The following is a 25,133-nucleotide window of genomic DNA, read 5'->3' as shown; positions in this document are numbered from 1 at the left end:
GCTCTAAAAATTATGTACATATACTGAAGTTGCCTTGCAAAAATAGATGAGAATATTTCAAAACATAAATGATTTGAAAAGATTATTAAATTGTGATATTTCAGCTTAAAATTTCCCAGCCTTTGGCACACTTTGTAATGCTTAGAAATTTATTTAAAAATTGCTGATTTCTTGTCTGCGAGAATTCTTTAAATTCATTATGCATAGTATCATTAAGACTGAAGAACTCTTGAAATGACATCAATTAGTATTTGCAATGATCTTTTGTTATATTTTCTTTTCTCTATGCTAGGAAGAAAAGAAAGCATCGTCATTGCTTGCAAATTCTTGCACAGAGCTCATTTTGCAGAAGCCACCAATGAGGAATTTTGAAATTGGTGAAACTGGCATGACATATCATTTTGGGTTTTGAGTCCTGATGAAGGTTTTCGGCCCAAAACGTCAACTGTTTATTCGTCTTCATAGGTGCTGCCTGACCTGCTGAGCTCCTCCAGCCTTGTGTGCGCACTTGGGTGATTTAGTTTGGATTCAAGATTGTTTAATGTTACTTCCAGTACACAAGTGTGAAGGAGAATGACATAACTGCTACTCCGATTCTATGCAGCACAAAAAAACATTAAAATTAACACAATAATAAAATACTATATATAAGATAGCTTACATACAATGCACATATACATAGATTGCTTGATTGTAGTCCATAAAGTGATGTTGCCGAGGAATGTCTGTATGTAAGGTGACTTACTGGAAGTACAGGAAAAGTGGTGGTTGAGGGTTTGGAAGAGTGAGTTAGTGCGCGCAGGTGTTGATCTTCACTATTTGGCCAAAGTAACCAGTGACGTAACAGCGCTTCCACTTCCTGCTTCATTTGCAAAGGATGAAGAGTATGGAGTGGAAGTGTTTCTTGAGTTTTATTTTCCTTACTGTGGGTTTATGTACCGGAGAACCTTCCGTTCGCCGTTACCAACCGAATTGGAAGAGTCTTGACAGCAGGCCTTTACCCAGCTGGTACGACGAGAGCAAATTTGGGATTTTCATCCACTGGGGAGTATTTTCTGTGCCTAGTTTCGGGAGCGAATGGTTCTGGTGGAATTGGAAAGGGAGGCACTTACGTGAGTATGTGGAGTTTATGACAAAGAACTACCCACCGGGATTCGAATACAGCGAGTTCGCTCCAGAATTCACAGCTAGCTTCTTTAATCCAGATCAATGGGCGGAACTGTTCGAGGAATCCGGAGCCAGGTACAGTAAAAATACGGTCACACGTGAGCATTCATCGAGTGATTGAGGTGTTTATTTGCAAAAGGCAGATATTCAAAGTACTTTTTATCATCAAACTATATATACATTATACAGCCGTGCGATTCGTCTCCTTACAGGCATCTACAAAACAGGAAACCCTTAAAAACCGACAAACACCCCATGCGCAGAGAGAAAAAAGCCATAATAACGGAGTTATCAATATAAAGGCGACTTTGCTGCGCTTGAATCTGCTGGTGGAGTTTGACGGGTGTAATTTATTTCATTTGGCCCGGGAATACGGTCATCACTGTTTTGCATTATGAAACCACATGACATCCAGGTCACGTGATGCACAAATCACGTGACAACCCATTCGGCCGGGGCGACACCGGGGAGACTGCAGATGCCGAATGTGAAATCACATGACATCCTGGTCACGTGATGCATAACCACATGACAACCCCCTTCGGGCTGGGCGACTGCAGATACTGAATATGAAATCACTTGGCATCCTGATCACGTGATGCACAAAAATCACGTGACACCCCTTCGGGGCGGGCGACACCGGGGAGATTGCAGATGCTGGAAATCTGGATTAGCCTACACGGAGTGATGCGTTGAACCAAAGTCGGCCCTGCAGACGCGCTCCTCCACCCCCAGAACTTTGTCGGACTCGACACCGACTGTTCGCGGCACCAGTTCCCTCTCCAAAAAACGGAAAGGGGGCGGCGCCGTCCCCTTTCCACGGGACTTGGGCCTCACGGCAGGTCCAAGTTAGACCCTGTTTTGTGTAACAGCGACCTACTAGATGGCGCATATATCATGACTCGACGCTTCATGCTCTGAAGGTGCCTTTATTTCACATTCTCCTTTCCATGCTCCTTGATATCTTCTGTTGTTCTGTCCCAGACTGATGACAACATCACCGTAGCTGACTAGTGTCAAACTTACCATTTAACTACATGACAGAACCCAACCTCTGATGCTGTCTGTGGATTCTGAGGTTCTCCCTATGATCCAAAGATGTGCAGATTAGTACATCTACAACTTAAAATGCGCTACTACTAGTGTTTCAGTGGGTGGTGGGATCTGGGTGAGTTAAGACAAGAATTTGGGGATAAAAGGGATGATTGTAGATGCCTGCTTAATGGCTGATTCAGTCTGCTTTGAAGGATCTGATTTGGTGTTGTGTGACAGTATATTATAAATGACATCCAAGGTGGAACTTGAGTAAGTTCCGTGGGTGATTAGTAGACAATATTTATTGGTGGTGGATGGGGCAGTACTCCCAGAGGATTCTTGGTTATGTGGCATTATTGCCATCTGAACCCAAAGACAAGGCTACATTTGTCTCTTCATAATCTTGGTATTTTATACATTATGAAGTCTGTCTCATTAATGTTGCATCTTGATGGATAAAGTTTCCATTTAATTAATGTACTTAAACACTTTCCTCACTCCAAAGATAATTTGCAGTGGATTGTAGATAAATAGATTGCAGTGCTTCAGATATGAGGATTGGCACTTACTGGTGAGGACTTGGCTATGATGAGATTCTGCCTTTCATACCACTCTTTGTCAGACAAGCTGAGTAACTCGTAATCCAATATGGTAGCTTATTTATCTTAGTTTTATTGTTTCCAGATTTGTTCTGCTATTTCTGAATTCTACTTGTCCATCCCTAAATACGAGTGAAAGGGAGATCTTTACAGGGTTTATAAATCAAACATCTCAGTCTATAGACACAGAAGACTGTGCAGAAGCATGAAGGCACACACTCGGCGGTTCAGGAACAGCTTCTTCCCCTCTGCCATCCGATTTCTGAATGGACATTGAACCCATGAATATTGCCTCGCTTTTTAAAAGCAATGCATACAAAATGCCGGAGGAACTCTCTAGGTCGGGAGTCTCGGCCTGAAACGTCGACTGCTGGTAGATGCTGCCTGACCAGCTGAGTTCCATCAGCATTTTGTGTATGTTATTCTAATTGACAGAACTCTTTTAAAATGCCAAGAACACAACTTGAGTTGTAGGCATTGGTCTGTGTTTTTATTTCCTGAAATAAAGCTGACGCTTGGATATATCAAAGAGCACTTTGCAGTTGCATTTGATTGTAGTTAACTGTTTTCCTGTGGTATGTAATCTCAGGTACGTGGTGCTGACGTCAAAGCACCATGAAGGATTCACGAACTGGGGATCTCCTGTGTCCTGGAACTGGAACTCGATTGAGACAGGTCCACATCGCGATCTTGTGGGTGATCTGGCAGCTGCAGTCCGTAAACGGTCTGTTGTTAATTTTATGCATTTGCGAAATTCCTGATGGCTTTATTGTTCCCTTGGCGTTTGGCCTGTTGGCATCATTCTGTGGTCAATGGCTGTCCATCTCAAAAATGCCTTAAATATCCTTCTGTATTTCAGTGCTCCTGACACAGTTTTGATGTATTTTTGTGAATATGTTGTCTTGGTGTTGTCCAGTTTGGCTGTATTGTCTCCTGTGCGTTTGGCCAAGTATCCCATATTACCCTGCAGCCATGTTACCTGTCTTGCTTGTACACATTACCTGTTGAGTTACAGCCAACCCTTCGAGCCGCACTGATTTAATCCTAGCCTAATCACAAGACAATTTACAATGACCAATTAACCTACTAACCAATACATCTTTGCACTGGGAGGAAACCCAGGTGGTCACAGGGAGAACATACAAATTCTTTACAGGCAGCAACAGAAATTGAACCAGGGCTGCTGGTACTAAAAAGCGTTGTGCTAACCACTGTGCTGTTTTAGGTAGGGCTTTAAGTTACCTTTTTTTGATCAGTTAAAATTTTTTAACTTCAAGTTCTAGTTATCTATACCACATGGCGTTGTTAACCTGCATTGGCTGGGTCTCCCTGCACTTTGACCATGGGATATTTTAGTCGCCCTGCTTTCAGGTGATTTAGGCTTAGGGCTTGAATCAACCTGTCATATTCAATTAGCAATAAGACTTGGAGCTCTCAGACTTCCCTGGCAAACAAAAAAGAACTTCAAAGTCAAGGTTTTCTCTATATGAGGTGGCAAGGAGGCCGGGTTGTAAAAGGTTAACTGAAAATATATCTTGAGTCTGAGGCCTGTTGGTCAGAGTTTTCCATGGATGTTGCATCCCAGCTGTCTAGATACACAAGCCTAGGCAGTGTGTTTGGAGAGCAAGATGTTGCCCATGTAGCAAGCTCCCTCTCTCCACACAACTGATGAACCCAAAGGAACAGCAGAGACCGATACAGTTTGGTATCAGAAGTGACACAGGAGTTGCCAGTCAGCACTGAACTCAATGTAGGACCTCCTTGGGGACCCCAGCTCTGGGTTTTTCCTCAGGTTTTACCCCTGAAGCCTTCCCCATCAGTGGGTATAGGCGCAAGGCAGCGGAGGTTTGAGATCAGAGTTTTCCTTCTCCCAGACGAGCTACCAATCATGGCTGACGAGCCCCATCTGCAGGAAGCGGTTGGTTTTAAGGGGGCAGTAACCCGCCTTTGCCCCTTCTCGTGTCAGTAGAAACAGTTCTGCCAGGCTTAGAAGCTAAGCCACACATGAAGTGCAGAAGCTGGACTGGTTGTCAGAGGCTATTTGAACCACACACCATTGGGAGCATTTAATAGGTAGTGGGAGCTTGTCCCCATTACCACCCCTGGCAAGAACAATAATCCACTGTCTGTTTGGAACTCTTAATCATGTAAATTCCATCACGTGCACTGACAAATTTAGTATATTGTACTATTAAAAAGTAAATTAAGGGTACTTATTACCCATTAAGCCGCTGGTGTTTGGGGCAGCAATGAAGGTCTTCCCTCTCTGTCTGTCCTTGGCTATTTTGGTATTGGTGGTGTTCAAGGCTTCCTTCATTGTGCCGGTAGCTTCCTCTCTGTTTTTGCTACTGTCAGCTTGTAAGCCCAGGGATGAGACTGAGGAATACCGTCATGCTCAGATGTAGAAGGATTCTTCATTGCTGTTTCCGTGACAGTTTTGTTAGATCGGCGTTATTAGCCCTGAGTTGAACCTCCGAACTGGGAGGACTGGTGGACCACTCTTAGTCTGGCCTCTACCCTTTGACCTGTTCAGCATGGGTGACCCTACCAAGAGCCAAAGCATCAGCTCCTGACTCCAGCAAACGGAGCTTTCCAGGTCACTGAGGCACAGAAGCCTCCAAACCACAAATCAGTTTTGGTCGTCTTGGAGGAAAGAAAGATAATTGGATTATTAATTGTAATACTTCTCTCGGCTGGAATAACTGACAGTCCAGTATCAACATAGCTCTGATCCTCCCTGGTTAATGTGGTTTTACTGCAGGGTTTGAGAGCTCTGCTATATTTCCACTCTGCCCTCTAGGAATCTATGTATGATTTCAATGTGATCTGTGCCAATTCAGTGGGGTTAGACTGGGGGGTCTGTAACATCTACATAGAAATAGATTGAAAACCAGTGCCTTTGTATTCATGAATTCCAGGTGATCTTTCTTTGCTGTTTCCTAACACACAGCCCCTAAAAAAATAATTGATATGAGTTTTGTCGTTGAGGATTTGTGGGAAAAATAAACTGTTAAATCCATTGAAACATTTTGAGGCTGTTCCTATCAGAATAGATAAATGATGCAGCTTAGTTTGACGTTTAGAAGGTCTTTGATAAGATGCAGAAAAAGCATTCAGGATTGGGGCTTGTCAAATTCATACAGCAAATCCATTTTGTTAATCAAAGGCTAAAATGTGCTGTGGGAAGTTAATGATTTTTTTGCTTAAGGACTGACCCTGAATCTTATCCCTTGAAATGCATTGTTGAAGATAATTATTTGGAAATCTCTAAAGTAAGTTCACTTCACATTTATTTTTATTTCAGAAATAAGTTTTCTTTAAAATACATACAGGATGCATCATATAAACAGTATGTCTTTCCATTCATATGAAAGATGTGAATACTATTTCAAAGCACCAATGCCACTTGTACCCTCCTTGAGCTTTTTAACTACATATTAAAGTTATGTAAACGAAGTGGGCTGTCCAACTGAAGTTAATGTTTTAAACTTGATCTTCTGTTGCAACAGGCAGTTACATTATGGAGTGTACCATTCTCTCTTCGAGTGGTTTAACCCCCTCTACTTGTCTGATCAGCGAAACAAATTCAAGACCCAGAAATTTGTTATGGAGAAAACATTACCAGAACTGTACGATCTGGTCTTAAGGTAATGTAATATAACAGTTTTAATGATAGAGCCTTGAAATATCTGTAAATATATCTAATCACTAGTTAAAACATCACTAGTTAACTGGTTCTGTGACTTACAGAATCACTGTCAGGGATTCTTTTAAAACTCCTATTCTCAGTGTTGTTATTTTTTTAATTTGCCCAGTTTATCTTCTGTCAAACTAGCCTTTGTCTAGGCAACACACACAAAATGTTGGAGAAACCCAGCAGGCCAAGTCGCATCTATGGAAAAGAGTATAGAGTCGACGTTTCGGGCTGATTCCCTTCATCAGGACTGGGTAAAAAAGAAGAGGTCAGAGTAAGAAGGTGGGGGGAGGGGAGGAAGAAGTACAAGGTGGTAGGTGAAACCGGGGTAGGGGAAGGGGGTGAAGTAAAGAGTTGGGAAGTTGATTGGTGAAAGAGATAGAGGGCTGGAAAAGGGGAAATCTGTTGAGAGAGAGTAGAAGACCATGGAAGAAAGGGAATGGGGAGGAGCACCACCAGAGGGAGGTGATGGGTAGGTAAGGAGATAAGGTGAGAGAGGGGAATGGTGATGGTGGGGTGGGAAGGGCAATTACCGGAAACTTGAGAAATTGACGCTCATCCCATCAGGTTGGAGGCTACCCGGACAAAATATTAGACTCTGACCCTCCAACCTGAAGGTGGAGCCATTGCAGCAGTAGAGGAGGTGACAGACCAACATGTTGGAACAGGAGTGGGAAGCAGAATTGAAGTGGGTGGCCATCGGGAGATCCTGCTTGTTGTGGCGGACGGAGCGTAGATGCTCGGCGAAGCGGTCCCCCAGTCCACTTTGGGTCCCACTGACGTGCAGAAGGCTACACTGGGAGCAACAGATACGGTAGATGCCCCAACAGACCCACAGGTGAAGTGTCGCCTGACCTGGAAGGACTGTTAGGGGCCCTGAATAGGAGTGAGGGAGGAGGTGTGGGGGCAGTGTGGCACTTGTTCCGCGTACAAGGGTAAGTGCCAGGAGGGAGACCAGTAGGGAGGGACGAATGGGTAAGGAGACGCGTAGGGAGCAAGCCCTGCGGAAAGTAGAAAGTTTGTGTGGCGGGGGGGGGATGATGTGCTTGGTGGTGGGATGGGGTTGGAGATGGCAGGTGTATGTCTTTGTCTATGTATGGTTTTTTTGGAAGATTCTTTGTACTACTTTGTTTTTCCTGTAGATGGCTACAAGAAAGTGAAACAAGGTAGTATATGGTAGCGTACACAGTTCATATTTTGATACGAATCATACTTGGAACTTCCAAGTGTAGCACGTGTCTAATTTCATCCCTGTACCAGGTAGACCAGTAGGTGGCACTTTTGCTTTAAACCTGCTGTTAGTGTCAAAATGAACCACAGATGCTGGAAATCAAAAATAAAATCAGAAGAGCAGGAAATAATCGGCAGATCAAGCTGCACCTGTGGGAAGAGTTTATAGGGTTAATGGCGGGGCAGAGAACAATGCCTTGAAGATTTTAAGATTTTTCTGGCAAAAATTCATTTCACCACTCGTTTCGAAGACGATCATGTTGCTCTTCTTAATACAAAACATACTGTAGTATAAGATGATTAATTCTCTCTTCTTAAAAGTCTTAGGTAAATATATATTGTGTAGCTAGGGTGCCTGAGACTTCTGCACAGTACTATATTTGTCATTGTGGGGCGGAGAGCGAGTTTGTAAGTCTGGTGGGAGCAAAGTATGTTGGGAGTGGAGAGGTGTGGCACAGGTGGTGGAGGAGGAGTGCCAGGAGTGGGGGAGGGAGTGGTGTGGGTGCAGACGCACCCAGTCCTGAGACACCATGCAAAGCCATTTGATTCCAAGCAATTGGTCTATTGATCACTACAGAACGTCTCTCTGGTGCTTCCTGCTCCCTTCCCCTTTTCCCCACCGTGATTCACCCCTCCCTGCCCCCTTCCCACTCTCAGTCCACAATAGACCAATATCGGAATCAGGTTTATCATCACCCACATATGTCATGAAATTTGTTTTTGTTTGCAGCAGCATTACAGCGCAATACATAAAATTACTACAGTACTGTGCAAAAGTCTTGGGCACCCTCGATATACGTGTGCCTGAGACTTTTGCATAGTTCTGTATTTTATAAACAAAACAATTTCAGATTTGCAATTCATTTGCATAATACATTGCAGTTCTATTTCTGAGCCTTACTATATTGGTAATCCTGTTCACAGTATTGAAAGTATTTTGTGTGTCTTTAATGTTGCACAAGAATTAATTGAGATGCCTTAGTTCTTGGAAATAACTCGGAAAGTGTGTGGCTAGGCCGGTTGATGGCCAAGCGTTTGGAAGACACACCACGAGTGAGCAGCACGCTGACGATATCTCAGCCTACGGTTGTGAAATGTTTGCAGAAGGATTGCCAAGGTCGGAGAACAACTCAACCCAACCATGCCATTGTTTCCAAAGTTGAATTCCAAAACTATCAGTAGTTCGATTGAGCCATTTAAAAAAAAAGGGACTGTGTTAGTTCTTGGAAACTAGGGTTGGATTTTACATTCTGAATTCCTAGAACTAACAGGGATTATTTTCTCTTTTATTCTGATAGGTATAAACCAGATATAATCTGGTCAGATGGTGACTGGGAAGCACCAGATACTTACTGGAATTCTACTGGATTTCTGGCCTGGCTCTACAATGACAGCCCTGTCAAGGTACGTATTAACAATATTCATAACATTGATAGACAATTTTTTTAGATTACGAGAACACTCAGTTCTCTTTTATTGTCATTTAGAAATGCATACATACAATGCTAATTTAGATTAGCAATGACGATTGTTACCTCAGTTTTAGTTTCCTCCTTAGCCCATTTAGGATCAGGCATATTCAGCCAAGCTTTTTTTTTTGTTTCTGTATTGTCACGTGACCAGCAACAATGAATATAGAATTGAGTCAGGTTTTAAAAACAAACGTACACATTTATTAAACTCTGCTCAACAATAGTGAAAAGTATTCAAACGACTAACTTAACCGGAAGTTAACTGCTATACGGCAACTCTGGAACAGTTCTTAAAGTGGTAAGTTTGAACACAGTCTTAAAAGTGGTAAATTCGAAAGTCCAAGTGAGTTATACAGTCAAAAAGGAGAGACTTCTCTGGAAACGGATTTCTTCGAAGATGTGACGTTACTGCTGATTCTGTCCAAAGGATTCACGACGAAGGAAAGAAGACGGCTTATAAGAACTGACCTTTTCCCTGGCGAATGAACACTGCACAAACCTTCCTGATCTTACAGGGGTTATCTCAGATGCAGGCCACTATTTCTGAATGAAGATTCAATAGGGTCGATCCTGTATTAAACCGCCGAGCGACACCAACTTTACGCAATCCTTCGGGTTCCCGTACTTTAGTAAGGTCTTCACTCTCCAATACTTGACTTACAATGGAAAGTAAAACTCCACTTTAAAACGAAACTGTGTCATGAGACGAATACGCAGCATAACGGAGTAACTGACGAATTAAACACTGAATCAACTGTGTAACAACAGAGGTTTCCCGTTATATACCTGTTGAGAACGTGTTATCATGTGACTTCACACTGGCGGGAAAATCACATCACCCCACCATCACAAGGCCAGTACATCATGCTCACAAGATACTCAATTACATCATGGTCATAAGACAGTCACAAGATACCCACGAGATATGTAACAGTATTTAGCAGTATATCCTTTAAAGGTATTGGATCTGCAATGGACTGGTTTTATTAAACAAATAAACAATTCCCCTCCCTCACACACAGTCGATTCGCTGTCTTTTTCCCTGCGTCGTGAGGAATTCAACAGTGTGGGTATCCTGCATCTGGAATTTAGTCTTGGGAGATTATGTAGATCAAATAGAGCTCCACAGTCATTGTCCGCAAGGCTGTGACAACTTCACATTGTTTACACACTTTGGGTGTCCCAGAGCATGTACAACTCCACTTTGTTTACCAAGGGTTCCCACGGACCTTTTGCTTAATGGTATTGGCCCACAGCATAAAAAGGGTTGGGAACCCCTGGTTTACACACTGTGGGCATTACAAACTGCAAACACAAAAAATGCTCTGCTTTTTACAACTGTAATGGGTGATCGGGTACTTGCCTCTCTACCAACTCTAAACTGTTCAAGTTTTTTAAAAGCATGTTTTAAATTGATGGAACTGCCTCATTAAAATAATTTGTTTTCATGCACACTTCTTACTTCAATACAACTAACTCCTTTTGTATCTCCACTAATGTGAATGTGTAAGTGCTCTTTGGGTGAGTGCTTTTTTTGGTTTCCTTTTCATTCTAAGATTTCTTCATTTCTTTAGCAGTAATTTTATTTGCCTCTCCCAAGTGTCCTGAACATATAGACTCGCACCAATTTTGTTCTTGCCATTCTATACCACAGAATTCTATTTCTCTGCGTGGGTTTCCTCTAGGTGCTCTGGTTTCCTCCCACAGTCCAAAGATGTACTGGTTGGTAGGTTAATTGGTGGTAGCTGGGAAAGGTAAAGGGCTGGAGAAGTAGTTGGGGATTTTTGGGAGGCATGGCTCCATGCTGTATCTCAATATAAAAATAAGTATACAGTTGTGCCACATTTTCTGGAATGCGGAGGGAATTTATTGAAATCACTCTGGCCTCCTGCATATCGATACTGCTTGTAAAACAAAAATGATAATCTCTATTCAGTATGTGTAAAATCCTTCCTCAGCCTCACTTTATTTCTTTGCTGTATTGAGTCCTTCCGTTGTGAATACCGGCTGGCATGTTCCTTCTATCTACCCACTTCAAAAGATGCTGAAATTAAAAAATGTTTTTTTCAAATTTGTCACCAGGATACTGTGGTCACTAATGACCGCTGGGGAGATGGCTGTTCTTGTAAACACGGTGGCTTCTTCAACTGTGCAGACAAATACAGCCCCACCAAACTGCTGAATCACAAGTGGGAGAAGTGTACCACACTCGACAGATGGTCCTGGGGATATCGCAGAAAAATGCAGTCCAGGGACGTGGAAGATCTACCATCCCTTATCACTGTATGTGCTCCAGGTTAACCATTACTGCACTTCAGTAGAATGGGAATGAATTCGGGCAAAGTTGTGTTGGTCTCCTGGGATGACCTTTGTTCATGTCAAGGGATTTAACCTGTGGGAAGCTAAGCCACTCGAATCATAGCACAGTGTAGGCCCTTTGGACCTTGATGCTGTGCTGACTTTTCTACCCAGTCCAAGATCACTTTCACATAGCCCTCCATTTAATTTTATCCATGTGCTTATCTTGGAGTCTCTCTTAAATCTCCCTGACATTCCTGCTTCTGCCTCCACCCTTGCCAGTGCTTTCCACGCATCCACCAAATTATATCTGGTCTGATTGATCTGATCAGATATCTGGTTTGTACCTATCAGAATAAAATATTTTTTTAAAAATCCCAATTAGTTCCAGACATGAAGAAGAAAGAAATTGCCTTTCAACTCACGAGGGAGCATAGGCCATCAACTCTTTACTGCTGCTAATGTTTCTGTAGCAGGCAATTCCTTTTTCACGAGGCCGAGTTGCTAGCTCGACGCTCAACCCAGCACGGATGGAAAGCGTGCATGGGAGCCGGCTGGATTCGAACTCGAGACCTTCCGCCCCAAACTCCAGCGCTGATACCACTACGCCACCAGCTGGAGAAGCTGCAGACATGCATGGTGTAATTAAAAAAAGCCCTGTCTCTGACAGTCTCCCTATAATTCAGGGGTTCCCAACCTAGGGTGCATGGACCCCTCAGTTAATGGTAGGGGTCCATGGCATAAAAAAGGCTGGGAACCCGCTGCTATAGTCAGATCAGATAGTTTATTATTTGCTTCTCAGTCTGTTAGTGGACAGGACTATTGACATTTATGACATTGACTTTGGGACAGGGTGTGTGTGTCCGGTCATTCCAGCAAGTGCAGGGATGTTGGAAACCTACTGGTGAATAGCTACGAATATTTGAATTTAATTAGGGTGCAGTAAAATGTCTTTAGTCCAGTCCTGTACACTTAAGTTCATGGTTTGCGTGGCATCAGCTTTGCTAGAAGAGCCAAAGGTTGCTTTGCCTTGAGTTACTGTAATGCGAAGGGTTAGTTTACATGCCAGTCGAAAACCGCTTCTGCCACGTCGGTCGTTGATTGACCAGTTCTAGGGATGCAGCAGCTCTTTCCCATTGGTTGTCCTGTGCGCCAAGGCATCGGTATCTAATTGCAGGCACCCTGGGGTAAAAGATTAGCACGTGCAAGAGACTTGCTTACCTTTGTCTCCAGGGGCTCATCTTCACACTGCGGTTGTGATCGGTGTTGGTAGTTCTGTTGGAAAAGTGTGCTGCAGATATAGGAGGGTCCATTCTTAGCTAAGTATCTGCTTGTTGAGTGCTTAATTTTTTAATTGTGAACTTGGGGAGACTTAATGAGGTACCTGTTGAGTTTGAAGTCTCACTGAATGTTTAGTGTCATAGTTTCTGTAACTCAGGGTGATTTAGATGTTCAGTCAAATGTTTTACTGTTTGTAAATAAATGGTGAATGTGTTTATTCATAATCAATGCCTTCTGTCTCACTTACCAAACCTGTGAACCTGCTTCCTCATAACGGCTACATAAACGCATATATGTTTTGCAAATCATCTGAAACATTTTGCTAAGTATTTTTCACACTTAAAATTAGTCAGATGCAGTTGCTATTTACTTAGCAAATGGGGGTGATGGGGTCAGCACTAAGACAGGAGGCTCCCTTGGGTGGTGTTGAGAAATTGTGCAAAAACAAACTGAGATAGGAACTGTGGATATTGCAGACAATGGCAATAACTCCCTTTTTTCCTGGCAGAGTTTACTGGACACGATTGCCTACGGTGGCAACTTCCTGCTCAATGTTGGTCCAACCAAAGACGGCACCATCCCTCCCATCTTCGAGGAAAGGTTGCGCGGCCTGGGACAGTGGCTGCGCGTTAATGGTGAAGCGATATATGCATCGACACCCTGGCGAGTTCAGAAGGAGAACTCCTCCAACATAATATGGTAACATTTGTCGGGATTAAGTGCAGTGTGACTCTTTCGGTTGTTCTCGCTTTGTGGCACCATTCTTTATTCCCAGCTTCAGACTCAGCAGTGTTGCAAGCAGCAGTAGTGTAGTGGTTAGCACAATGCTTTACAGTACCAGTGACCCGGGTTCAATTCCCTCCACTGCCTGTGAGGAGTTTATACGTTCTCCCCGTGACAGTGTGGGTTTCCTCCAGGTGCTCCGGTTTCCTCCCACAGTCCAAAGAGGTATTAGTTGGTAGGTTAATTAGTCATTGTAAATTGTCCTGTGATGAGGCGAGGGGGATTGCTGGGTGGCGTGGCTCGAAGGACTAGAAAGGCCTACTCCAGGCTGTATGTTAATAAATATAAATGAATACCTCCAAGGATATTGAATCAGTCGTGACCTCGGGTGCTGCCTGCACGTTCTACCAGAGTCCAGTCTTTTTCTCCCACATCCCAGAGCTGTGATGATAGTTTTGTTCAGCATACACAAAATGCTGGAGGAACTCAGCAGGTCAGGCAGTCGATGTTTCGGGTCGAGACCCTTCATCAGGACAGGAAAGGAAGGGGGGGTGGAACCGGAATAAGAAGGTGGGGGGAGGAAGGGGAAGGAATACAGTGTGAAGGTGATAGGTGAAGCCAGGTGGGAGGGGGAGAAAGAAAGAAGCAGGGAGGTGATGGGTGGGAAAGGTAAAGGCCCATAAGATATAGCAGCAGAATTCGGCCATTTTGATCATCAAGTCTGCTCTGCCATTTCATCATGGCTGATCCATTTTCCCTCTCAGCCCCAATCTCCGACCTTCTTCTTGTATCCCTTCATGCCCTGACTAATCAAAAATCTGTCAACCTCTGCCTTAAATATACCCAATGACTTAGCCTCCACAGCCGCCTGTGGCAACGAATTCCACAGATGCACCACTCTCTGGCTAAAGAAATTCCTTCTCATCTCCGTTCTAAAAGAACGTCCCTCTATTCTGAGGCTGTGTTCCCTGGTCTTAGACACCCCCCCCCCCCACAATAGGAAACATCCTCTCCACATCCAACCTATCGAGGCCTTTCAATATTCGACAGGTTTCCATGAAATTCTTTACGCAGCGGTTTAACGTGAATCGTGGGACATTGTTCTTGTAATGTTTCACACCCTGTACCATGGTCGCTGGTGGCACCGAGGCCTTTCATCCTTGTCTGTGTGTGTGTGTGTGTGTGTGTGTATGTGTAGCAGCAGATTATGTGGTGGTGCTTGTTCATCTCAGTGACTATTGGGGTAAGTGTTAATTATAAAACCTGCTTCAGGTCTGCACGGTGAACACTTAAAGACCCACAGCTTACTGTCAGAGCAGAGAAAATGTCAAGATATTGTATTCTTCAGTTCATCGCCAGTGTGCTGTAGTGATGTGAGGCCACGGGGCTCTGTTTTATTGCTTTGATTAGCTTTAAGACGTATCCTTGTATAAGCCAGCTTTTGTATCTTGCAGGAGGCTATGTCATTGTTAGAAATGTGTGGGGAAATATCAATATTCAATGCTAGTGTGTTGATGGATACACAAAAATCTAAACCCAGCAGAGATTGTGCTGGGTAGAGAAATCATTGTAAAATTAAATAAAACAGAAAATTCTGCTGGTCAAGGTGTATCTGCGGAAGGAGGAAACAGTCAATGTCAGGCCGCACTTGGAATATTGTCAACAGTTTTGGGCCCCATATCTCAGAAAGGATGTATTGTCATTGGAGAGAGTCCAGAGGAGGTTCATGAGGATAATTTCAGAAATAAAGTGGTTAACATATGAGGAGCGTTTGGCAGCTTTGGGCCTGTACTCACTGGAACTTAGAAGAATACGGGGGGATCTCATTGAAACCTACTGAATGTTGAAAGGACTAAATAAGGTGGATGTGGAGAGGATGTTTCCTGTGGTGGGGGTACCAGAACTAGAGAGCACAGCCTCAAAATTGAGGGGTGACCTTTTAGAACAGAAGTAAGGAGGATGATTTTTTTTTTTAGCCAACGAGTAGTGAATCTGTGGAATGCTCTGCCACAGACTGCGGTGGAAGCCAAATCCGTAGGTATATTCAGAGCAGAAGTTGATAGATTCCTGATGGGTTGGGGCATCGTGGGATATGGTGAGAAGGCAGGTGTATGGGGTTGAATGGGATCCGGGATCAGCCATGATGAAATAGCAGAGCGGACTTGATGGGCTGAATGGCCTAATTCTGCTCCTATGTCTTATGGTCTTGTTCCAGGCTTGTGACTAGGGGTGGTAGGGGTGGGGGGGGGTGGAAGGAGTCAATTTAACATTCAATGTTCACTTTCATTAGATAGTTCCATATGGACTGAATACTCAGTCATAGAATTGCTTGGAATATAGAGATCTGAACCAGATTATTCTCCTCAACTGGAACCATGTCAGCATGTGCCCACTTGACCAGAGGATAAAGAAGCAGAGTTAGACCATTTGGCCCATCAAGTCTTCTCCGCCATTTCATCTTGGCTGATCCATTTTCCCTCTCAGCCCCAGTCTCCTGCCTTCTCCCCGTATCCCTTCATGTCCCGAGTAATCAAGAATTTTATCAACCTCTGCCTTAAATATACTCAGTGACCTGGCCTCCACAGCCGCCTGTGGTAACAGATTCCATAGATTCACTACCCATTGGCTAAAGAAATTTCTCCTCATCCCTGTTCTAAATGGACATCCCTCTATTCTGAGGCTGTGTCCTCTGGTCCTAGGCTCCATAGGAAACATCCTCTCCAACTATTATTGAGGCCTTTCAACATTCGATAGATTTCGATGAGATCCCCCCCCCCCCCCAATCAAACAGTTAAACAGCTGTTGACAATAAATATAAGACTATTCAGGTGATGTTTATGCTTCGGTCATCTTTTGCAAAGCTCTGCTTTTAATGAGATGCTCACTTTTGCACTGTGCTTTTCCTTCTAGGTACACCAGTAAGGGATCTTCAGTTTACGCAGTGTTCACAAAGTGGCCCACCGACAATACCCTCAAGCTAGATTCACCAAAGACCTCGCCGAGCACCACTGTAAGCTTTTCAGATCTGTTGGTTCTCCTGGCCTTTACTGAGCCTTTTATGTCTGCGTCCCAACAATTCTGGTCAGTCCTGATGGACAAACTGATCATGAAATTCCATTGCTGATTTTGCTTTTACACTGGTGTTCATTGAGCTGAGAATTGTGCATACGTTCCTCGGGTTTTGTGAGTGTGATACAATAGTCATAGTCATACTTTATAGATCCTGGGGGGGAAATTGGTTTTCGTTACAGTTGCATGATAAATAGCAATAGAACCATAAGTAGTTAAATAGTAATATGTAAATTATGCCAGGAAATAAGTCCAGGACCAGCTTATTGGCTCAGGGTGTCTGACTCTCCAAAGGAGGAGTTGTAAAGTTTGATGGCCACAGGCAAGAATGACTTCCTATGACGCTCAGTGTTGCATCTCGGTGGGATGAGTCTCTGGCTGAATGTACTCCTGTGCCCATCCAGTACATTATGTAGTGGATGGGAGACATTGTCCAAGATGGTGTGCAACTTATACAGCATCCTCTTTTCAGACACCACCGTGAGAGAGTCCAGTTCCATCCCCACAACATCACTGGCCTTATGAATGAGTTTGTTGATTCTGTTGGTGTCTGCTACCCTCAGCCTGCTGCCCCAGCACACAACAGCAAACATGATAGCCCTCGTAGAACATCCTCAGCATCGTCCGGCAGATGTTAAAGGACCTCAGTCTCCTCAGGAAATAGAGACGGCTCTGACCCTTCTTGTAGACAGTCTCAGTGTTCTTTGGCCAGTCCAGTTTATTATCAATTCGTATCTCCAGGTACAAATGAGTTCTATACTCCCACTTCCCTCAGCTAACCATTTTCTCTTCTTGTTCAATTCATTGATGTTTGCTTCTTTCCTGTTTATTTCTTTGTCACTAATATTTTTCTTTTATCTGTGTTCCATGCCCTTCTGAGTCCACGGTGAACGCTTTGTCTCTTGTACTCTGATTCTGTATTAACCCTTTGGTACTGAATCAGAACCGGGTTCAATATCATTGGCATATGTCGTGCATTTTGTTGTTTTGCGGCATAACAAAAAAGCTATAAATTACAATAAGTTTTCATAAAAAATAATTAAATAGTGCCAAAAAAGAGGTATTATTCATCGGTTCATTGTCCATTCGGAGGGCAAGAAGCTGTTCCTGAAATGTTGAATGTGTGTCTCCCAGCCCCTGTACTTCCCCCTGGATGATAACAATGAGAAGTTGGCATGTCCTGGGAGTTGGGGGTCCTTAGTGCTGGATGCCACCTTTTTGAGGCACCGCCTTTTGAAGGTGTCCTCGGCGCTGGGGAGGCTAGTGCCCACGATGGAGCTGGCTGAGTTTACGACTTTCTGCGGCTTTTGTCCGAACCTGCGCAGTGGCCCCTCCGTACCAGGCAGCGATGGAACCAGCTAGAATGCTCTCCGCTTTACCTCTGTAGAAATTTGTGAGAGTAGTCTTTGCTGACGTACCAATTCTTCTCAAGCTCCTGATGAAGTATAGTCACTACCGTGCCCTCTTTGTAATTGCATAAATATGCTGGGCCCAGGATAGATCTCCAGAGATGTTGACACCCAGGAACTTGAAACTGCTCACCTTTTCCACGGCTGATCCCTCTACAAAGACTGGTGTGTGTTCCCTCGACTTCCCCCTTCCTGAAGTCCACAATCAGTTCCTTGGTCTTCATGATATTGAGTACGAGTTGCTGCAGCACCACTCAACCAGCTGATCTGTCTCGCTCCTGTACGCCTCCTCGCCACCGTCTGAAATTCTGCCAACAATAGCTATGTCCTCGGCGAGTTTATAGATGCTCTTTGAGCTGTGCCTAGCCACACAGTTGTGGGTGTAGAGAGAGAGAGAAAAAGAGTAGAACAATGGGCTGAGCACTCATCCTTGAGATGCGCCAGTGCTGACTGTCAATGAGGAGATGTTACTTCCCACTGCAATGACTCCAGTCTCCCGGTGAGGAAGTCAAGGATCCAGTTACAAAGGGAGGTGCAGAGGCCCAGGCTTTGGTTGATTAGTAGCGAGGGTATGATTGTGTTGAACGCTGAGTTGTGATCTGTAAGCAGCAGACGGATGTAGATGTTGTTATTAGCCAGGTGATCTAAGGCCCAGTGGCGAGCCAGTGAGGTTGCATCCGCTGTAAACCTATTGTGGCAATAGGCACCATCTTTTGGAACTGATCGTTCGTTCGTTTTGTGCCATGTTGTATGACGTGGACGATCACGGTCTTTCCATGGCCACAATTGTCCTTGAGGAAATTTTCTACAGAAGTGGTTTGCCATTGCCTTGTTTGGGGCAGTGACTTTACAAGACGCTGCTAACCATTATCAATACTCTTCAGAGATTGGCTGCTTGACGCCAGTGATCACATAACCAGGACTTGTGATGTGCACCAGCTGCTCATACGACCATCCACCACCTGCTCCCATGGTTTCACGTGACCCTGATCGGGGGCTAAGTAGGTGCTACACCTTGCCCAAGGGTGACCTGCAGAAGGAAGGAGCGCCTTACACCTCCTTTGGTAGAGACGTATCTCCACCCCGCCACTCACTTTTGGAACTTGTATGTTTATCAAATACCAAAAAAAATTTTGTTTGAAGAAATAGTATCTCCCTGTGTTTATAAGGATATTCCTGTATGATGGGACTCTGATACTTTCTGTACTTGGACAAGAGAATACAAGAGTCAAAATGATTACATCATGCTAATTAGTGGTTTTGATATAAGCCTAACTGTGGTGTAGTCACTCAGTCAGCCATGACCTCATTTTCATCATGTCCTGCCTCTTGGAAGTGATCCAGTATTCCTCTTGAATTGTCTCATTATACTGATATACGTAATGTTTTGTGGTCACCAGCTATATTTCAGCCCTGTGGAAAAAGATGCTGTCTGTCTGATCTTATCTATGCATCTGACAATCTTATATTCTGCAGAAACCTGTGGAGGGTGTGACTGTTGAGCGATCTCTGCTCATGTCAGAGTTCGGGGTTCAATTCCAGTGCCCTCTGTAAGGAGTCTTTATTATCCTTTATTGAGATACAGCGTGGTACAGGCCCTTCGAGTCGAGCCGCGCCACCCGGCACTGGCTGATTTAACCCGAGGCTAATCGCTGGACAAGATACAGTGACCAATTAACCTACCTACAGGTAGGCCTTTGGGCCTTGGGATGAAGCCGGAGCACCCGGCGGAAACCCACGCGGTTGCGGGGAGAGCCTACGAACTCCTTACCGGCAGCGGCGGGCAATGACCCTGGGTCACCGGTACCGTAGAGCGTGGCGCTAACCACTACGCTACCTTGTAGGTCTTCCCTGTGGAATTTGAGGATTTGAGGGTTTTCCCTGGGTGCTCCATTCATTCCACCCCTCCCCCTCCACACACACACACACACACACACACACACACACACACACACTCCAAAGAGATATCGTTAGTAGGTTAATTGGTCATTGTAAATTGTCCCATGATTAGGTTAGGGTTAAATCAGGGTTGTCAGGAGTTACTGTGGCAGCAGAACTTGAAGGGCCTATTCCAGGCTGTATCTCCAAATAAATAAATATTTTTGTTGTATTCACTTTTTTCCTGGTTCTCCCCCCCCCCCCCCCATTACCTTCTGAAGTTTCCGGTTTCATTCTGAAATATTCAAATAAGTACAAATAATATCTGAGACAATCCTTGTTATCCGTGTCGCACACTTTGCTTGTTCCTGGGATGATTAAAAAAAAGAGTGTGGTAAGAATAAAAGGCAGCAGCGGATCACTGCCGCGAGAAAGAGCTTTGACCAGCGGTCATTTGGTTCTTGGTATTGATTAGCAAGAGCAAGTTAGAGGAAGGCAGGGGCAAGTGCAGCGGCCAGCATCTGAGTGGGCAGAGTCAGAGTGGTGATCTTGAGGCTTCAGCGAGGAGAGGTTTTAGGCAGAGAAAGCAAAAGGAAAGCTCAAGGTTTTTTTTTTTTTGCCCTTCTTTATATTTGCTCAGCTAGGACAGTGGAGATTGTGGAAGGCTCTTCTGGCGGGTTGTGGGAAGGCAGAGAGACCGTCAGTCTCCCCGCCGACTCCAACTGCGAGAAGAGTGTCCGGTTGAAGCTTCTAACAAACCGCGTTAAAAAGCTGGAGCTAGAACTGGATGAACTCTGGATCATTCGGGAAGCTGAGTGGGTGATAGATAGGACATATACAGAGGTCATTGCACCCAAGGTGCAGGACGCTGGAAACTGGGTGATGCTCAGGAAGGAGTTAGTGCAGAGCACCCCTGTGGCTATCCCCCTCAACAACAGGTCTAGCACTTTGGATACCATCAGGGGGAAGTGACCTAACAGAGGAAGGTCACAGTGGTTGGGTCTCTGGCACTGAGTCTGCCTCTGACTCAGAAAGAAAGGGGGTTGGGGGGGGGAGAAGAGGCGCACTGTGGTGATAGGAGATAGGTTAGGGGAATGGATAGTAGGTTCTGTGGGTAAGAACGAGGTTTCCTGGAAGGTATGTCACCTCCCAGGCATCAGGCTCAGGGATATCTTGGACCGAGTCCTCAGTATTCTTAAGTGGAGGGGTGACAGCCAGAGGCTGTGGACCATGTAGGTAGCAATGACATGGGTAGGATGAGTGATGAAGTTCTCTATAGTGTGTTCACAGTTAGGTGCTAAGCTAAAGGGCAGGACCTCCAGGGTTGTGATCTCAAGATGGCTACTTGTGCCACGTGCTAGTGAGGCCAGAACTAGGAAGATTATACAGTTTAATACGTGGCTGAGTAGTTGGTGTAGGAGGGATGGCATAAGATTTTTGGATCATTGGGCTCTCTTTCAGGGAAAGTGGGACGTGTACAGAAGGGTCGGTTTGCACCTGAATTGGAGGGTGACTAATATCCTAGTAGGAAGGCTTGTTAATGCTGCGTGGTGATGTTTAAACTAGGGTTTCAGGCGATGGGAACCAGTGCCAGAAAAGTTAGTGGAGAGTTTGTGGAGGCAGATGTTGGTGAGACCTCAGACAACGTTAGGTATCAAAAGGTTGAGCATGGTGCAACTAGTGTCCTGAGCTGCCTACGTTTCAATGCAAATGTCGTAGGAAAGGCGGGTGATAGTGCTGAAGATGAGGTAGCTGGTTTACAGAGGCAATGTGTAGTGAGGAGAGGCTGTTGATAGGGCAAAATTACACTCAACAGGATGAGTTGGATGTAAAAGGCGGACAAAATCAAAAAGGGTGAATACAGGACTGAAGGTGTTATATCTGAATGCGCGCAGTATACGGAATAAGGTAGATGAAATCACAGCACAGTTGCAGGTTGGCAGGTATGATGCTGTAGGCATCACTGAATCATGGCTGAAAGATTATAGCTGGGAGCTTAATGTCCAAGGATACACATTGTATTGAAAGGACAGGCAGGAAGGCAGAGGGGGCGGCGTTGCTCTATTGGTAAAAAGTTAAATCAAATCATAGCTAAGAGGTGACATAGGGTGGGAAGGATTGAATTGTTATGGATAGAGCTGAGGAACTGCAAGGGTAAAAAGACCCTGATGGGAGCCCAAAGAGAATTGAGGATGTGGTCTACGAATTACAACTGGAGATAGAAAATGCATGCTAAAAGGCGAATGTTACAATAGCCAGGGGGGAGTTCAATATGCAGGTATATTGGGAATATCAGGTTGGTGCTGCCTTCCAAGAGGGGGAGTTTCTAGTGTGCCAACAAGACGGCTTTTTAGAGCAGCTCGTGGCTGAGCCCACTCAGGGATCGGCTGTTCTGCATTGGGTGTGGTGCAATGAACCAGAATTGATTAGAGAGTGATCAAATTCACCCTGAAATTCACAGATTGGGTCTGTGGTGAGGAAGGCAAATGTGATGTCAGCATTCATTTCTAAAGGACCAGAATATAAAAGCAAGGGTGTAATTCTGAGGCTTTATGAGGCCCCCTGTCTTAGAAAGGACATGCTGAAACTTGAGAGGGTTCAGAGGAGGTTCACGAAAATGATGCCAGGTTTGAACACTTGTCATGTGAAGAGCATTTGATGGCTCTGGGCTTGTATTCTCTAGAATTGAGAAGAATGAGGAGTGAGCTCATCGAAACCTATTGAATGGTGAAAGGCCTCGATAGAGTGGATGTGGTGGAGAAGATGTTTCCTATGGTGGGAGAGTCCAAGACCAGAGGATATAGCCTCAAAATAGAGGGGTGTCCTTAGAACAGATATGAGTAGGAATTTCTTTAGCAAGGGAATGGTGAATCTGAAATTCTTTGCTGTGGAAGCCAAATGTTTATAAATATTTAAGATAGAGGTTGATAGATTCGTGATTGGTCAGGGTGTGAAGGGATACGGGGAGAAGGCAGGAGATTTGGGCTGAGAGGAAAATTGTGTTAGCCATGATGAAATGGAGCAAACTCGATGGGCCAGATGGCCTAATTCTGCTCCTATATCTTGTGGTCTTATGGTAATCTTTCTGATGGAGTGGTATTCCTCCTCCTTGATGCATAACCTGAATATTTATTCAGCATTCTAACTCTGCAGCCAGTCTCTTCTCTCTATCCACCACCCCCTGCTCATTGACATTTTTGTTCCTGCTTATCTTCGCTTGCAGCGTTCGATCAGTGCCAGTGCAACATCTGCGTGGCTGGAATGAGATCTAATAGATCAGTTCATGTACACTGTTGTGTTTGTGCACTTAAAGACAGTAAGATTTTCTCCAAAGAAACCCTATTGGGATGTGTCGAGCTATAAATTTTGATTAAAGATTTGAGTATGTCGTCTCAGTTGGCCATTCAGGAACGATTTTACACAATAGGTAGTGAACCTTAGGATTCTTGTACCCAAGACTGCAGAGGCTTAGTTGCTGAGTGTATTTAAGACAGTGAAAGAGTTTTGGACATTAAGGGAGTCAGGGCGAGGGGATAATGCTCGAGATATTGCTGAGGGAAAAGCCATCCATGATCCTATTGAACGGCAGAATAGTACAAGTGACCAAATCGTCTACTCCTCGTCCTATGTATGTGCTTCTGGTTCAGCAGACTAAATACTGCATCAAACAGTGGTTTCCTTAGAGTTAAATCTGGAGCTAGGCAAGAAGGATTTTGGAATTTACTTGGACTTACTCATGAGAGAAGTTTCCTGAAAGATTTAAGTGGTGGCATAGACTCAGTAGTTGAGTCGATTGTACCTAACATTGCTGGGGAAATAGGCTGGTGCGATGGATTGAATGTCGTCTTGTTTCATGTTCTTGTGCTATCTCTCTAGGTGACGATGCTGGGAATCCCACAACCTCTGAAGTGGAAGACTTCTCCCACCGAAGGTCTTCTCATTTTCCTCTCCCCTCTTTCTCCATTGACTGTCCCCTCAAAAAATGGTTGGACATTAAAAATGGAAGGAGTTTCCTAATCAGAGAGTGACAGAGGAAACAAATTTTACTTGATGATTTTGAAAGTTGAAAAGTTTTTGTATGAAGATTTGTACACTCTTGGTGAAATTTTAAAAAATCATGGCCAAAGTTTGAGTCTTTGACCATAAATTACAGATGTCGAGGTTAGAACAGCAGTGCTGATTTTTGCAAATTGATCACTTCGCTGTTCAGCTTTACTTTGATTATGCTACCTGAGGAATGTTACTGATCAAATTTTAGTTTTAAAAGGTTGCTTCAGAGCAAAGATACTGTTGAGCAAGACTCCATGTAACACCAGTCCTCATATAACTGGTTATTTGCAATTTTTATTGAAGGTAAACTTGATCTACAAATATTTACAATGGTTGGATCAAACACATTAATAATGGGAGACTACACTAATAGATTTGTTGAACAAAGTTAATAATTTTAAAATCTTAAACAAAAATTAGCATTTTAGTTACGATTTACCAAATTGAGAATCAGTCCACACCTAGAACTAGATTGTATAAGTTCCTGTTGCTTCATGGTGTGGAGGATATGAGAACACTGGTGCCAATCATAGAGGTAACCTCTCTACCAATTTCACTTCAATGTTACTGACATGCTTAGTAAATAAGGAAGATTTACAACTGTTTTGATGCCTTTCCTCTTTTAATTGAGCTGTGGAATATGAAGCTACCTGATTCAGCAAAGTGGTGTGCTTTGATTTCTTGTTTCCAGCACAACTGTAATCTATTCACTTTATAACTACATCAGTAACGGTCATTTGTGTTCTATTCTTGTATTCATCTTGACTCAGCTGATTCATTCTTTAGAGAATATGCAGCAGTGTTTCATTGCTGGTACACTAGCTGTTTCAAACCAATAGTCCACTCTCTCCTTTTTATGTGGGAGTTCAGACTGAAGTTATTTGTGACTGAGAAAACTTCAGGGAGTTGAAAGTAAGTTCAACAAGGCATTAATGCTTCAGAGCGTACATTACATGTTTTTGGATGGTTTAGGTAGGGTTTTTCCATTCTGTTTTAACGACAGAACTGGTTGCAGCAAAAGCTATTGGCCAAACAACATCCGTACTAAAGACACATAACGCACACACAATGCCGGAGGAACTTTGCAGGCCAGGCAAAAGAGTACAGATGATGATTCATCAGGACTGAAGAAAAGACGATGAGTCCGAGTTAAGAGGGTGGGGCTAGAGGAGGGAGAAACACAAGGTGATAGGTGAAACTGGGTGAGGGAGGGCAGTGAAGTAAAGAG

At 44.0% G+C, this 25,133-nt stretch overlaps 1 protein-coding gene across 1 annotated transcript; it reads left to right on the top strand.

The window, feature by feature from the left end:
• Nucleotides 1-851: 851 nt before the first annotated feature.
• LOC134338092 (tissue alpha-L-fucosidase-like) lies at nucleotides 852-24,637 on the top strand. The gene is made up of 8 exons (XM_063033627.1): nucleotides 852-1,242; nucleotides 3,391-3,525; nucleotides 6,311-6,448; nucleotides 9,024-9,129; nucleotides 11,280-11,480; nucleotides 13,285-13,475; nucleotides 16,410-16,509; nucleotides 23,732-24,637. The coding sequence occupies exons 1-8, from the start codon at nucleotides 878-880 to the stop codon at nucleotides 23,870-23,872; spliced, it is 1,377 nt and encodes a 458-aa protein (XP_062889697.1). The 5' UTR covers nucleotides 852-877; the 3' UTR covers nucleotides 23,873-24,637.
• Nucleotides 24,638-25,133: the final 496 nt, after the last annotated feature.

This window comes from Mobula hypostoma, chromosome 26 (genome assembly GCF_963921235.1).
Source record: "Mobula hypostoma chromosome 26, sMobHyp1.1, whole genome shotgun sequence".
NCBI lineage: Eukaryota > Metazoa > Chordata > Chondrichthyes > Myliobatiformes > Myliobatidae > Mobula > Mobula hypostoma.
This window is presented reverse-complemented; position numbering and strand designations above follow the sequence as displayed.

Excerpts from the sequence above, each read along its gene's own strand:
- LOC134338092 (XM_063033627.1), top strand. The coding sequence starts at position 878 with ATGAAGAGTATGGAGTGGAAGTGTTTCTTGAGTTTTATTTTCCTTACT. Across the intron at positions 3,526-6,310 it reads GCAGCTGCAGTCCGTAAACG|GCAGTTACATTATGGAGTGT; the intron begins GTCTGTTGTTAA and ends CTGTTGCAACAG. Across the intron at positions 11,481-13,284 it reads ATCTACCATCCCTTATCACT|AGTTTACTGGACACGATTGC; the intron begins GTATGTGCTCCA and ends TTTTCCTGGCAG.